This window comes from Parasteatoda tepidariorum, chromosome 8 (assembly GCF_043381705.1).
Source record: "Parasteatoda tepidariorum isolate YZ-2023 chromosome 8, CAS_Ptep_4.0, whole genome shotgun sequence".
In the NCBI taxonomy this organism is placed as follows: domain Eukaryota; kingdom Metazoa; phylum Arthropoda; class Arachnida; order Araneae; family Theridiidae; genus Parasteatoda; species Parasteatoda tepidariorum.
Window position 1 is genome coordinate 54,871,756 of NC_092211.1, and position 15,759 is coordinate 54,887,514.

Consider the following 15,759-nt stretch of genomic DNA (forward strand, 5'->3'; position numbering starts at 1 on the left):
ACTTAAAAATTCCTTAACTGGGGTAGACCAGAAAAACTACGACCAATTAAAATTAAAGAGGCGGAGAGTTTGAAATTTAAAGTAAAGGGATTGGCTAGTTAGCCCCCCTAAAATTAAAAGAGGAAAAAGAAAGGCGTGAATAGAGGGGTTGGTTGACTTTCCCCACAGGAAGTGCGATGACCGCAACGACCATGAGAAAGGTCACCAAGAAAGTTAAAAAGATTGCTAAAATAAAAAAAAGGAATAACGTTTAAAGAAAAATTAAAGCATAGGTAAAATTAGATATTAATTTGTCACTTTACATTAAGTGTAAATGTGACAGGATATTAATAAATTTGTATCATATTGCCATAAGCCTACCTACTATCACAATTACGTAAGCATCATTGATGTCAATAATAGTTTCCCAATTTTTTTATGGCTTCTCTAAACTAATATGTGCAGACATAAAGAATATGGATAAAGAACTGTTTAGATCCATGAAAGCCGATTCTAAGAACAAATGAATTTCAAGGCAAACTAAATTTTTTTTAATAGCACAGCTGATCTTCACTGTGTAATAACTCTTTAGAAGAACTGATTTTCCAAGTTATTAATTTAATAAAACTTAGAAATCCCCAAAATGCAACAGATGGCAATCCAATTATCATTTTTGTGAAAACATTTTGCATAAATCATTCTTCTCCCTTGATCTTAATTTTTTTCGTCCCATATTACACTTATTCATCAATTTTGTTACCTTTCACACTTTTTACTGAAAATTTATTTTATTGGAATTGCTGTAGTTAATTATAAAATTTAATTGCTTTTTTTTATCAATTCCTTCTACCTACATACGTTTATTAGTTAGAAAGTTTTTAATTTTAAACAGTAATACATAAATTTAATTCATTGTATGAAAATTAAATAAAATTTAATCTAGGAACTTGGTAGACATTTGTTTAGAATTGTTCATTTTTTAACTCGTTAATCAAATTTTGATTCTCTAATTAGTTATTGATTATAGCTCAATCTGTTAAAGTGCACCATAAGTTTTTAATAGTTTATTAATTCAGTTAAATTCATTTTTCTATTTAAACAATAAAGATATTAGTAATTAGTAAATTTAATTTGAGGATGTATTTCAATATCTTTAGTCTTCATTTATTGATATCTTTATTGCCAATCCAGGGGTCTGTTAAGAAGAAATTTGGGTCCGTTAACGGGCTCTTTACAATATATCTTTTCATGAAAACGGACCCTTCTCAAAATAATTTATCTTTTAATCACACCTTTCACAAATTTGTTTATCTTCATTATTGTTTTGTTAATCGAATAAACCCTTCCAGGGGGGGGGGAGACGGTTTGAGACAAACAAAGTTTCCCTCAGTTTAAATTCCAAATGACGTATTCTAAGAAAATATTTCTACTTTTACAAACATTGTGTTCGCATTCTTATTAATATTAAATCATAATTTTTTCGTAAATAAAAATAATTGATCGATTTATATTTATTCATGAAATTAATTAGTTGAATATTATGTAAATAAAAATAAATTTCTGGCAATTTTTTAAATAAAATATTATAAATTTAACAATTGTTTAAGTTTACATACTGAGTAACACATTAAAAGTGATACTTTACTAAGTTGTGTTATTTAAAATACATAAATTGAAATTATTAAAAGTGTGAGTGATTTTGTTTTCATTATTCGTCCGAAATTAATATTCTGTGTTGAGCAGTATAGGCTGAATACCAAATATTTGTATGTTGCCTCTCTAATTTAGTAACAGCAATTGTTGAGCAGAATCTTGTATCTATTTACAATTTAAAAACTTCTTGAAAAGGTTTTTAGCAATATTTGCAATAACAGGACCCTATTTACACAAATTCACAAAAGCAGAACCCTGGTTGAAAAATTCGTGACGTAACGCTTATTTTATATTCGCAAATTATGAATAGTTTTCTCACAATTTTACAGAAACAGGACCTTTCACAAAATATCTGGACAGACCCCTGCAATCATGTATGTGTGAATATCTTGCTAATATTGATTTATTGTGATTTAATTTATTTCTAGGCTGTGCAGGAATTTATATCTATTGTAAATGAATTGCGTTTACGGCAAAATGTTGGCCCATTATCGTGGAGTACAGCTGTAAAATTTTTGATGGCAAGAAAATTCGATACACACAGAGCATTGCAACTGTATGAAGCTCATGAGGTATTTTTTAATCTTAATTTTCTTGGAACTAAAATAATAAGTTCAAATTTAAATATAACCTTTTTTTTATTGTGCTAATTATTGGCCCTGATAGGGTTTTTTCTGTGTAAAAGAATTCGTAGAGATTATCTTGGATTAGTAATAGATATGATGATTCAAGATGTGTATGAGTAATTAATTGCTGCATAAGAGAGTTTTGTAAAATAATGGATTTTCAAAAAGAGTTATAAGGTTATAGTTATGCATCATGTATTTTATGCGTACCTGTGAAATATTTTTAAAATGACTTCGGCTATAGCTCAAAAAAAATAATCATAAATAGAAAGAAGAAAAAAAATGGGTTGTGTAGATTATAAGCAAATTTGTTCTACATCTATGCCTATTTTATTTTAGATTGAGCTTACGAGCAAAAGTAATAATATTTTGTTGTTTATCCGTCGTTTTTTTTTTATATTTCTCTATTTAGTTAAGTATTATCTATATTTTTAACAAACTAAAAGTTAATGAAAAAAATACTTGAGCTATAAGGAAATTATTTAAGAGCTAAAGATACATTTTCTTTCTTTATGTGTGTAAAAAAATGATTTTGCCAGAGTTCTGTTACTCTTTACTCTTCTGTCAGACTTCCTTTCTTTTGCTTACTAATTTTTTAAGAATGGAATTTGAAATAGTGTTTTTTTCTCTCTCTCAATTAGCTATCTACAGTTGAAAAGTTCTTAGGTGTTGCAAGCTAAATTGCAAGTCATAGATTGTTATTTTTTTCTCTCTCCAACTTTTTTGATCCTTTTTTCTTTTTCTTTTTTTTTTAATTGAATACATATTTTTAAGTCTTTAATTATTTGATTAAAGGACTAATTCTATTTTTCTTCTTCTTTTCTTTAGATAATTAGAAGAAAAGAAGGCCTCATCAGGTTTGACCCAAATTCTGACCCTTTAAAGTCAGAACTTGAAACTGGAAAATTCACTATTTTAGTAAGTAATTTTGAAAATTAGGAATAAGGGAATACTAATTTCATAAAATCTATATTTTAAAGTTTTTTACTTATAAGTTGAAAAAAATTGTCTAGAGTACTGTTTGAGTTTATTAATCATACAAAAATACATGTTGGAATTAAATACAAAATAGTTAACAAAATAAATTTTTAATGAATGTTGATATTGTTGTGACTCATAATACTAGGCTTTTTTTTAAAAACATATCTGAAAATAGTGAGCTCAGTAACTTTTAAAGTTTTTCTAGAGAAATAAAAGCATGCATTTTATGCTATTTTGTAAATTCTGAGCTTTAATTTAAAATAGCTAATAAAATAAATTAAAGGAATGTAAATTTTATGATTGATAATGTAAGATATATTTTGAAAGAAAATAGGGAACTCAATTACTCTTACAGCTCTTATTTGTTTAAATTATTTTATTTACTTAAAATTTTAATATCGCGTGTAACATTGCTATCATTTTTTTTGTTACTAATGAAATTTTTTTTTAATGATATGCTTAATTATGGTACAAAAATTGGCTTAAATATAATAATTCATTAAATTAAATTCTTGTTTAGTTATTACAAATTTATAATTGTCATAAAAGAAATTCTGTATGAAATGTTAATATTTATATAGTTGCTGTTAAATTTTTTAGTAAAAGAATTTTTCAGTAAGAATTTGAACAATATTATTAAATTTGCAAGTGAGAAAAACTGTGTTTTACTATCTCATTATTCAATTATTTATTTTTTTTTCTTCATAATTCTAGTACTCCAAAAATTAATTTTGGGTGTGTTTGACAACTGAACATTTTTTTTTAGAATTATAAACAGAAAACAATTTCTTAAATCTACACTTTTGTTAGAATATTTAAAATAAAAAATATGTAATTAGAATAATTTTTTTCCTTCAAAAACATATCTTTATTAATGAATTATTTATTTTATTCAAAATTTAGAGGACAAGGCAAAGTTCTTAATACTAAAAACAGTATGATTTAGATCTTGTTTTCATGTAAAGTAAACTCCCTTCCTTGTGTATTTTATTCGCTGTCAGTATTCTATACTTTGGATTTTCTCAATCATTCACTTTCTGAAGAAGGTCAAACATCAAACACAGATTCCATGAATCTGAGGCTCCTAGTGAATTTTCTTACTCTGCTTTTTTGTTCTTGTATTGGATGTTATCTATTTTTAAAACACTTTTTCAATATTGATTTTTGATACCTTAAGTATATAATTTTGTTTGTGTTTAGCAAATTCGAGTTTCTTCCAGCTCTTGGGCCATTCGAGTTGTTCTTCAAAGCTCTTTGGCAAAGAAAGGAAAAATCTCAGTTTGAGTGTCATAGAAGCAGTGCTAAGCTTTAGTTTTAAACTGTATATTATCTTGCTCAAAATAATCGTCTTGACTTTAAAATAGACTAATCGCTTGAAAAAGAATTTTCGAATGCTGAAAATATCATAATATGGCAATCATTGAGATTATTAAAAAAGTTCTCAAATTTTGCTTTTTTTTATGTGTTTAAACACAGCAGCATTGGAATAACTTTTTAAATATTAAATATGAATTGATTTTCATTTTCTCCAAACTGTTACTGTTTTTCATGCTGGCATTTTGTACCTGTCTCATAATAAACATGACAAAAGATGCACTAAACTTGATATTACAGTCACAAAAAACTGTTACAAGGTCCTAACAGTTATAAAAAAAAATAGCACATAATTCCCTGAAAAGCATTACTGCATTTTGCTAGATCTACAATTACAGTGTTTTCACTACAGCACGAGAATCTCACATATTTTTTTCTTTTTGCCCATTAAAAAATGATTAATGCCAGAAGTTTGCGCACTCTATTAATCAATTTTAAAATGTGCGTATCTTTTAAATTTCGGAAAAAATTACGTCTTCGCCATTTTGAAAAGTGTTGAGAAAAAAAAAAGAGTCCTTCATAATAAGTTGTTTAAAGTTAGCTCTATTTTTAGCTATTAATGAATTACCAAACTTCCTCTTTAATAATTTACAGCAATTTGTAAAAGTTCAAGGCTGTGAAAAATGTGCTGGAACATTTTCCGTATGATAATGCAGCAAAAATATTCAAGGGCTTAGAAATTAGAAGATGTTAAAAATGTATTATAATTAAAGAATTTTTTTTTCCAAGTCCATTCGTGTTTTTTAATTTTTAGAAATCTCACTTAACTTTGTGAAATCTCACCCTGTTTTTGAGAAAGGGTGAGAAATTCTCTCCCATTTTTTTTCTGTTATGAAAACACTGAATTACAGCATTAAATTATCTATATATGTTAGCTAAGTTCATTAGCTCATTCTAAGTGCCATTAGCTATGTGTATCCTAATTAATTATTTTTGATTTTGAGGATTTAAATAATGTTTGCCTATATTTGTTTAGCCAACAAGGGATTCTGGGGGAGCAGCTTTGGCTCTTTTCACTGCTGGCAAGCATAATCCTTTTCAAAGTTCTCATAATGTAACATTGCAAGGAGTTGTTTACCAGTTGGATGTTGCTTTGGAAAGGTATGAATATATATATTAAAAAAATTTATTTACACATTTTGAACATTTATATTTCATTATTATATAAAGTATTTTTTTAATTTAATTGAGGCTTTTTTATACAAAAATTTTGTAAGGAGATTTATTATATTTATTGTGTGCTATAATCAGCCATGAAAACATTTTACTATAAATTTATAAAGCTATAAGTACCAATTGTATTTTACTATTTAAGTATTAAACATTACAGGGGATGGAGAAAATAATGGAAACACTTCTATACTACATTTTTTCATATTTCTCAAGAAATACTTAAAGAATCATTTTATAACTTCAGAAGTGTTTAAATCATGTGATTTCTCATACTTATCAATAAAGTTTAAAGGTTTGAGGGACAGACAGTAAATTACAGACGGAAAATAGTGTTTTTGAATACCCTATGCCGAAAAATGTAGCAATGAATTTGTAACTTGTAACAATTATTTCGGTTATTATCTGTAATAATTGTACAAAATTTCATAAACCCAACCTAGTTTAAATATTTATGGAAATATGGACATTTCACAAAAAACTCTTTTTTTTCCTCAAATGTTTTTTTTTTTTTTTTTGCTATAACTTTAAAAATATTTAATAAAATTAAACAAAATTTTTAGATCAATTTAAAATTTATCACAAACTTATTCTTTTGAAATTTGAGAAAGATTTGTTGAAACTGCCCAAGTTATTAGTAATTGAAGTGATTCTTTTATACCGTGCATGCACAGAAAAATTTAAATTTGTTTTTTCTTAATTTTGTAGTGAATCATATATGGCAACTAATAAAATAAAATAAAAATTTGATTTGAATATCGTAAAAATTTTTAAAGTTTCAAGCCATTTTCTTAAGTAGTTTTTGTACTTTTTTTAAAAAAGTTTAAAATGATAAGTTCTTTTCCACAAATTTTGTTTTTTACTGTCAAGATTTATTAAAAATGTCTCCCGGGTTGTTATGGACCACCCCCCCCCATAAAAGTATCTTTTCCCAAGTTTTCTTTCCAACTAATTTGAAGCAACTTTTTTTGTAGTCCTACCCTAGTGGCAACCCTGCAATGATGTCACAAAAATACAGCTCTTTATATGGGGTGTTATAATTTTTTTAAAACTACATTGTTATGTTTCTGTTATATTTTAAATTGTAATTTTGTTTGAATAAATTAAAAATATTTATTTCATCATCAGAATTATGGTTCAAACAAATCATGATTCCCTTTAAAAAAGACTATAAATTATTAATGGTGTTTGTCTCTGATATAAATTATAAATGGTATGTGCTCTTTGGTATTTATCTCTGAGCTGAGTGTGGGTATCTATTAATAAGTTTCCTGTCTTCCTGGTATTTATTAGTATCCTATTCAATAAATACCAGTAAATGTATCCTATACATTTAACTACTCATTCTTGTTTTCAAAATTCTCAAATTATGGAAACATGCTTTTCATTGACTTTTTTTTCAATTTTTACCGAATGACATATTGAACTAGTATTATCAACTTAAAAGTTAATTACTTAATCTTTATGTAAATATTTGTTATATAATGCATATTTTTAATTTTTGAATTACTTCAGTTTTCAGACTCAAAGATGTGGGGTTGTATTCATTTATAATATGCATGATAGCAAGTATTCAAACTTTGATTATGAACTAAGTCAAAAAATGCTGACTCTATTAAAAGTGAGTAAAGCAATGTATTAAAATATGTAGTAGTATGTTTGTGTTCACAATTATTTAATTTGGTGATTTTATTTCTTTATTAAACTTTCAGTTAGAATATACATTTTCATTTCTTAGGATGGTATGAAATTTAAAACAATTACAAAAATTTTTTGAAATAGTCATTTAAGCATGATGCAGCAAAGTCTGTGTCCATTGAATATAGTGGTGTAATGCTTATAATTGGTCAGGGTTGCTACCTGGGAAAGTCAGGGAATTTTGAAATTGTTAAAAAAATCAGGTAAAATTTTGATATTGTGATCCATTGCAATTTTATGTCGTTTAATAATAGTTTATCCGCAGTTATTTATAATTTTTTCGGCTCCTTTAACATGGTTTTTCTGGTTCCTTTATTTTTAATACCATGCTGTTATGATGTTAGAATTTGGATGGTTGAGTTATCACTTTTTGATACCTTCGATTCATGGTGTTTCCATCCTAATTTTAAATCGTTTGGTGATAGTTTTTTTTTTAACACTTAGTTATTTTTTTAGCACTTTTCACATGATTTTTCAGATCCATGCTATTTTCTGATAGATATCGTAAGCCTTTTTGGCATGTTTCTTTTACTTTCTCTTTTTTTAATAAATTGATTTATTATTCTAATGTGATATTACCATCAATTTTTGGCGTGCTTTATTCCTTAAGATTCCATGGTAAATATTTATAGATTTCTTATAGTTTTTTGGCACATCGCTATAGATTTTTCAAATTCTGGTATTTTTAATGCAATGTCTTTCGATTTTGAGGTATCACTTTCTGATGTGTTCGATTTGTCCCCATTGAAATTTCATGTCATTTCGTGATAGTTTTCCCAACTTATAATTTTTTTTGCTCCTTCACATGTAGTTTTTAGAATTCCGATATTTTAAATATGATGCTATTACGATTTTCGAGTTCGAGTTAATACTTGATGCTTTTACTATGTGAGGATTCATTCTAAGTGTCATGATACAGTAGAGAACCATTTATCCGGTATCCAGATAACCGGGAAAAATTTTGCTCGATTTTCCCGCCATTTTAAACTAGAACGAAAAAAGCGCAAATTGGACTCATCCTTGAAGTTAAGTAGAGGAGAATGTAAGGAAGGGGAAAATTTTTTTCCCCGTTTACCCAGAGAAACGTCATCTCCTCCATGACCTTGAAGGCAGGGAAGGGAGGAATGTTTTAAACTCAAGGGTGTGGCATGCTGATTTGTTTTCTGCTTGATTTACGAGGGGGGTGGGGAAAATGCATTGCATGCATATCAGTGAACAGAAAAAGAAAAGAGAAAAATATATTTATTTGACATCGACTAATAAAAATAAAATCTTTTTCTTTTGAATAAATTCTCATTCTTTGGAAGAACGGTATCAATTTCAAGTTTTTCTTGGTGTGGAATCACATCTGCTGTGATTAAAAATCTTGTTTTTATCAACAAAAAAATAATATAAAAGGAGAATTGTTTATTAATTTACACATAGGATTATTTTATGAAGCAGATGGCAGTTTTGTTTTTCTGATTCCACTACGTTTGATTTTTTTTCTTTTCGCAATAAATTTCGCAGTCAATTCTTTTTATTCATAAATTTTATGATTAGGTTTTTTTTTTCTTTTTTTGAATTCCGTTGATCTTGCTTTGTTCCGGGTTTTAATATTTATGCTAGTGCTTTTTTTAACTATCGTTTCGGTTCGCTATTTTTCGAGTGTTTTTATTTAGATTAATAAGTTTTCCCTTTAATTTATCGTTTCCCCCAGTATAATTAGGTATGAAATATATTGCGTTATTTAATCATTGGTTTTGTTTATATTATTTAATTTAGGAATTGTAATTATTTTTTAAAAATAAATATGAGAATTTTGTATTTTTTAAACTTTATTTCTTGTCTAAACTTGCAAATTTTTTTATTCTTTTAAATGTTATATTTCTACCATTTTTTTTTTTTTTTAAAGTTAGGAGTACCTTTCTTTTTTCTCTTACTTTATGCATTACACTTTTTCCTTGTACTTCGGGTTCGATAAAACATCGATTATCGACACTTTTTGGTCGATCCAGAAAACCGGGAAATTCAAATATCCGGGATAGCGATGGTCCCGAGCATCCCGGATAATTGGTTCTCTACTGTATTTGGTACTAGTTTCTATTTTGGCAGTTATAATTTTTTTCAGCGTTTTCACATATTATTTTGAATTCTAATATTTTTAATATGATGTTATTATGACATTCAAATTAGAGTTATTACTCTTTGATGCATTCAATCGAGACAATTCCATAGTAACTTCACGTCATCGAATGATAATCATTTCGCCATTTTCCACTTCATGCAATGTTTTCCGAATTCGATATATCTAGCACACTATTACAACACAATAGAGAGCTATTTTTACAAATTATAACTTCGTAAACGCATCGTTTTTACAAATAAGAATTTACTGAATAGGCCAATTTTTTGGAATTTGAATTTTGTTTAAGGGCCGCTTTTTAGATTTTGCATGTTGTGATAAGGTTGCAAAACCCGGATCATCCCCTGATATCAGTTTTGAAAATTAATTTTTTTTATAATACTTCGTCAGTTGTTTTTATTTTGCATTTCTGTATTTATTACATTCAAGAATAATGAGATTTTTTTACCCTGTATGTTTCTGCCATCTTGTTTTCACTCTCAATTTAGTTAAATCTCTAATTTATTTTATTACCGAGAGTAAAATAAATTGCGCTTTTTTTTTAATATTCCGGTCTTGTTTTCAGTTCTTATCTAATTAAGTCTTTAATATATTCCCTTTCAAAAAGATTTGAAGACGATACAGCTTACTTTTTGTATCTTTGATCCTTTTGCTTTCAATTGAGTTTAATACCTATTAATTATAACATTAATTTAATATTTTAATAGATATTTTTGGAATACTTATTCTTTTTTTTTTGTGTAGACATAAATTTCAACATTAGTTTCTATTGATACACTACAAGAATTTTGTTTCGTCAAGACATAATGTTTTTTCCAGGTATTTCAAATAAATAAAATATATATATATAAAATATTAATAATAAATTTCTGCATAGTTATATATATATTTTAAATAAATCAATGTAATGTAGAAATTACAAATATATTTTGTGGTTCACAGTATATTTCAGTATATATACCGCATTGTCAACTGCATCACGTTTCATAGCATGTAATGCTGTGAAATGTGACTGGAATTTTTTGAAATATATCTGGAGAATCTGGAAATGTCAAGGAATTTTATTCTTCTATTTGTGTAGCAGCCCTGATTGGTCAACTAAGAGGTCCCTCTACAGTATTTGATTTGTCATGTCACACATATAACGAAACTTTTAAGAGAAAAGAAAATCCGTATGCTTAGAGTAAAATATATATTAAAATGATAAAAAGAAAAGTTGCAGAATATGTTGAAAGTAATTGAAATTTCTTTTGAATTGTATAAAAAATTGAATTAATATTTTTGTTGTGAAAAAGTATAGGCATTTTGATCATACAATTGATCCTACTTCACACAAATAGCTCTCTTTAGTTACTGAAAAGCTTCAAAAAATTAGTTTAAAAGCTCATAGATAAAAACATTTTGACATTGAATTTATTTGCGAAGATGCTTTAAAATCCAGAGAAAAATTTAAATTTGGGAAAGTGTATAAAAAAAAGTAATTATTTTTTATCTTTTTAATTTAAACTGCATCAAACAGTTTAGATTCCAATACCAATGTAGTTATTTATTTATTGAATTTATTATTTTTTTTGCATTTAAACAAAAAATATGAATTTTAATGAATATCCAAGAATTTTATAATCTTATTTAAGAATGATATTAGAAACAAATTTGTAGTTTGATTGTGAAATGTATTTTTGTCTTAGGGTGGCTATCCAGCTAGACTTAAAAAAGTTCTTATTGTGACAGCACCATTATGGTTCAAAGCTCCTTTTAAAATTCTTCGCTTGTTCGTCAGAGAAAAGTTACGAGACAGAGTAAGTACTGAAAAATAAAAAATTTATTTCAGGCATGTGATTCTTCCACTATTTTTCGGAATTCCGCAAAACCCGAGACTATTGATTCACTTATTTCAGTGAATCAATAACTTATACAGTAGAGAACCATTTATCCGGTATCCAGAAAACCGGGAAGAATTTCGCTTGGTTTTCCCGCTATTTAAAAGTACTATAACGATTATAAAAAAAAGCTGAAATTTGTCTCATCCTATAGTTGAGCAGAGGGAAAGGGGGGAATTCTTCTCCTCACTTGCCCAGTGGAACTTCAATTCTTCCCCTGACCTTGAAGATCATTAGATCCAGAAGGGGTAGGGAAGGGACAAATGTTTTACTTTCTCCAGTGTTTATTTTCTTTTTCTGATAAGCTGCCATCAATCAAACTTAAAGGAGTGGTAAGCTGATTTCGTTTTCTATTTGATTTACGAGGGGGTGGGGAAAATGCATTGCAGAGGCATACCAATAAATGTTCGAGTTAAGGAACTTGAAACATCTGACTAACGCCCGTATTCACCATTGACCCTAACCCTCAGTCAGAGTTCAAAACAGGTTTTATGAGAGCAATTCCAGAGTCCAAAATTTCATTTCACCGTGTGCGTAGCTGCGAGTTACTCTTACCCAGAGTTAAGTAACTTTAACCTGAAGATATTCCCGGTTAGAGTAACCGCGCATGAGCAGTAAACTAGTGTTTGTTCATTTACTTCGTTTTCTTCGTCGGTATTTTTTATATTTCTGCTCTTTTTCGTTTGATAATTTTAATTGTTTTGAATTTCGATTCTCTTTTTGTATTTTTAACCTGCAGATTTCCCCGGTTTGAGCAAACGCGGATATGAAGAAGGAAATTTTTTATTTATTTATGTTTTCAAAAATAACACTTTTCATGTTCGGTTGCTTATGTTCAATGAGGTCAATATTTTTCACTTGATGCAACTATAATTAATTTATATCCTTGCCTTGCCTTCAAAAAAATATGGCATACCATAATATTAATAAATTGAAAATATATTAATAAAAGGAAAATTAAATAACACTTTATTTTGATGTTCGGTTGCTTTTTTTATGTTTAATAAGATCATTTTTTTACTAGAAATACTATAATTAATTTATATCAAATAAATGCTTATTAATAAAATGAAAATTAAATTTTCTTGAATCAATATCTTCTACAGAAGATGCTATATATATTTCTCAAATTATTATTAGTAGTCGTTACAGCACTTAAATAATTTTTCACTCGAAAAAAAAAGTCGTGAATAATAAAGATTGCGGCTACAATAATTCAAATGAATAGTGTAAGTAAGAAGATTGTAAATAATTTATCTAACTTTTACTTATTTTTTAAAAGAAAGAAAACAATCGATTCTTGAAAGAAATATAAAATTTAAAAAGGAATATAATTCATTAAATGTTTTTAGATTTCGATAATATCTATCGAGATGATAGATCTTGCCCAAAAATAAAAATAGTTTAGAGTTGAACTTCCAAAATAATGTGCAATATTTAGATATGAAAATAACGAATGGCAGTTTAAATTTTTTTTATCCATAAAATAAAACTATTTATAAAATTAAAAACATACACATTATTTTAATTATATAATAAAAATTATGCTGAAAGAAATATTATGTAATCAATACAAATTTTGATCTGAGGAAACATTTAAAGTACACAATAATCTGCATCAAATAACTTGAATAACCATTCAGAATTTTATAACCATAAAATATTCTGGTGAACATTCGGAAAAAATAGAAACATGTGGGAGCGATTAATTGCTTAGTACTATATGAAGTTAAAATGCCCGACATATTTTTTGACATATTTTTTAATATATGACCTAGCTACTTTATGACATCTGGGGCATATACAACTGTTATATTTCCATTTACAATTAGTCCCGCAGTGGACTGATCGTTAAGACCCGGTTCCCAGTAGAACACGGAAGTCAAGCATCATTGGCTGCGGTTCGTATGCGGGTAGGTGACCACTTGGATCAGTCTACGAAGGGATCGAGGGTGCGCTGTATTGGTCCTCGTCAAACTGTTCTACTGTTAAGTGCTCAACTTCGCACGCAGGTCGTCGGGCTACCGAAGCGGGGGTGCCATCCCCTCTCCAGATGAACAAAATTGGGATGACATGTCTTCGGATCATCCCAGATAGTCGCCAATAGTCCATTGCGCAGATCTAGTGCGACTTAAATAAATTACAACTACAACCACAACCGTATACAATTATTTAAATAATTAAATTTCTAAATGTATGCTTTTTTTAAAGTTTAGGAATATTTGTTCAGATTATGACATTTGCCTTTAAAAAAAACTGTTATCGTATTCATCATATCCCGACGGTGATTCTCTCTATCATCGGCAGATGGCAGCACAACAATTTTATAACTTCTGAATAATAGGAATGAGTTGATTTATGCTTATCTGAGCTGAGAAATTTATTTTATACAATATCATTTAAAGTCTTTAAATAAAGATAATTCTTCTCAATGGTTTAAGTTATCGATAACATGTAATGAAGGGGGAAAAAAGATTAAAAATGCGAATAAGTATGAGAATGATTTTAGCATAATCCCCTTGATCGTTGAGTAAAATAAAATAATTAAATAATTATGTGGAATAAAAGTATTTTTAATTGAATTTTAGTAATATTTCTATGTTTACGTGCGGCTATATGATATCCATAATAAAAAAATATCTAAATTCATAATAAAAAATCTTAGATCTTTTTCCTCATCAATACAAGTCAGTTAAGAAAACGAAACTTACATCTTTTTCATTTAACGAATAAAAGAGTGTTTCAAATTTAATTACTCAATGCAATCTTCTTTTTTTTTTCTTTTTTCATTGAAAATTTTTTTTAAAAGTATAGCAATGAAAATTGAAAACAAAAACTGTTAATAAAGTTATAAATCTACCTCCGGAGTGGGTTTCTACTAAGGGTTTCTAATTCGTGATATCGGTTAACCACTGTAATGGGTGCGAGTTTGGAGCAGAATTTATAACGACCAGTCATCGCAGGTGAAGGTAAGCTCTCTATCACTGAGCCGCCGTGACTCATCGTAAACTAATGAAATAATCCGGATCTTCGAAAATATCCGTCATTATTGTACAATGCACCAGGCTAATGTAATGTTTTATAATGTATAAAACACTTTATAGGTTCAATAAAATAAGCCCACGCACATTTAGACTTTGAAGAAAATATATAATTCATTGCTCAATTAAGCTTATTTATTCCATGAAGTTTGCTGTAAATCCATAATAAAGACAACTTGTAATTAGCCTTACTAAATATTTATTGCAATAAGCCTGAGAAAATTCAGGCTGAATCAGTAATAATTCACACATTTCTTAATTTACCTAGAGGGATATAGGATGATTGTAATAAGCCTAAAAGTATCAAGCAGGTTAATACTAAAAACTTTTTTAATAAGCCAGGCGCATTACAAAATGCCACTTACATTTGAAAAAAATTGAATTTTTCAATTAGCCTACGACACATATAAATTTTTTACCTTATATAGAAATTGTGATATAATCCAAGAATATATAAAACATCTCATTGAAAAGAAATATTTTAAATTTATTAAAAGATATACTGAACTCCTGAATACTTTAATCGATTTTAAAATGACATTTCTTAAAATGTGAATTTTATTTTTTAAAAAAAATGCTATTTTCTAAGATTAAAATATATTAAATATCAGTAAAAAAATAAATAAGTAACATGATCAGATTTGTGTTTGTTGATAGCTAACTACTTTGCTAGCAATGCATTATTAAGGAATTAGAAAGAAATAAAGTTTAGTGTGAAGTATTTTTTAACAAAGCTAGCGGACATATATATCTGCATTTTTATTTAATAAATAAATAAAAAAAAATGCAAGAAAACAACCCTAAGCCCAACCCTCTGCTTTCTAGAGTTACGATTTATTTCAATTTATCATCATTTAATGTAACATACAATATAAATAATTCAATTGTTTAATTACAATATATAGATGCAAAACAAAATTTAAACTCACAGGTATATCTAACCAAGCAAGCTCATCGGAGGAAAAATCCTGTAAAAAAATCTCCGTTTCTTTAAAATTTTCGTTCACCATTTTTTCTTCCGTTTGAATGTTTTAGAAGTATTTGACAAATTGATTCTTAAATGAAATGAAATCGGCAGGTGGTTTTGAATCCATTATCGATAATCAACGTAAACACTGTTTTATCTCTACACGCGATAGGGCGCGCTTTTCAAATTATGCTTCCTTCCACGTGGCTTTTGTTCCGTAGTTTAAACTATTTTAATATACATCTTTGCGCAGATCTAGTGCGAC

The 15,759-nt window shown here is 27.7% G+C and overlaps 1 protein-coding gene across 1 annotated transcript in view; it reads left to right on the top strand.

Annotated features, from left to right (window-relative positions):
- The window catches only part of LOC107450774 (tyrosine-protein phosphatase non-receptor type 9), a 29,141-nt gene that overhangs the window by 2,551 nt on the left and 10,831 nt on the right, over positions 1-15,759 (top strand). The window contains exons 2-6 of the mRNA XM_016066672.3: positions 2,061-2,204; positions 3,087-3,176; positions 5,590-5,714; positions 7,299-7,404; positions 11,295-11,405. Of these exons, the coding sequence (XP_015922158.1) occupies positions 2,061-2,204; positions 3,087-3,176; positions 5,590-5,714; positions 7,299-7,404; positions 11,295-11,405 (576 nt within the window). The remainder of the gene's footprint in view (positions 1-2,060; positions 2,205-3,086; positions 3,177-5,589; positions 5,715-7,298; positions 7,405-11,294; positions 11,406-15,759) is intronic.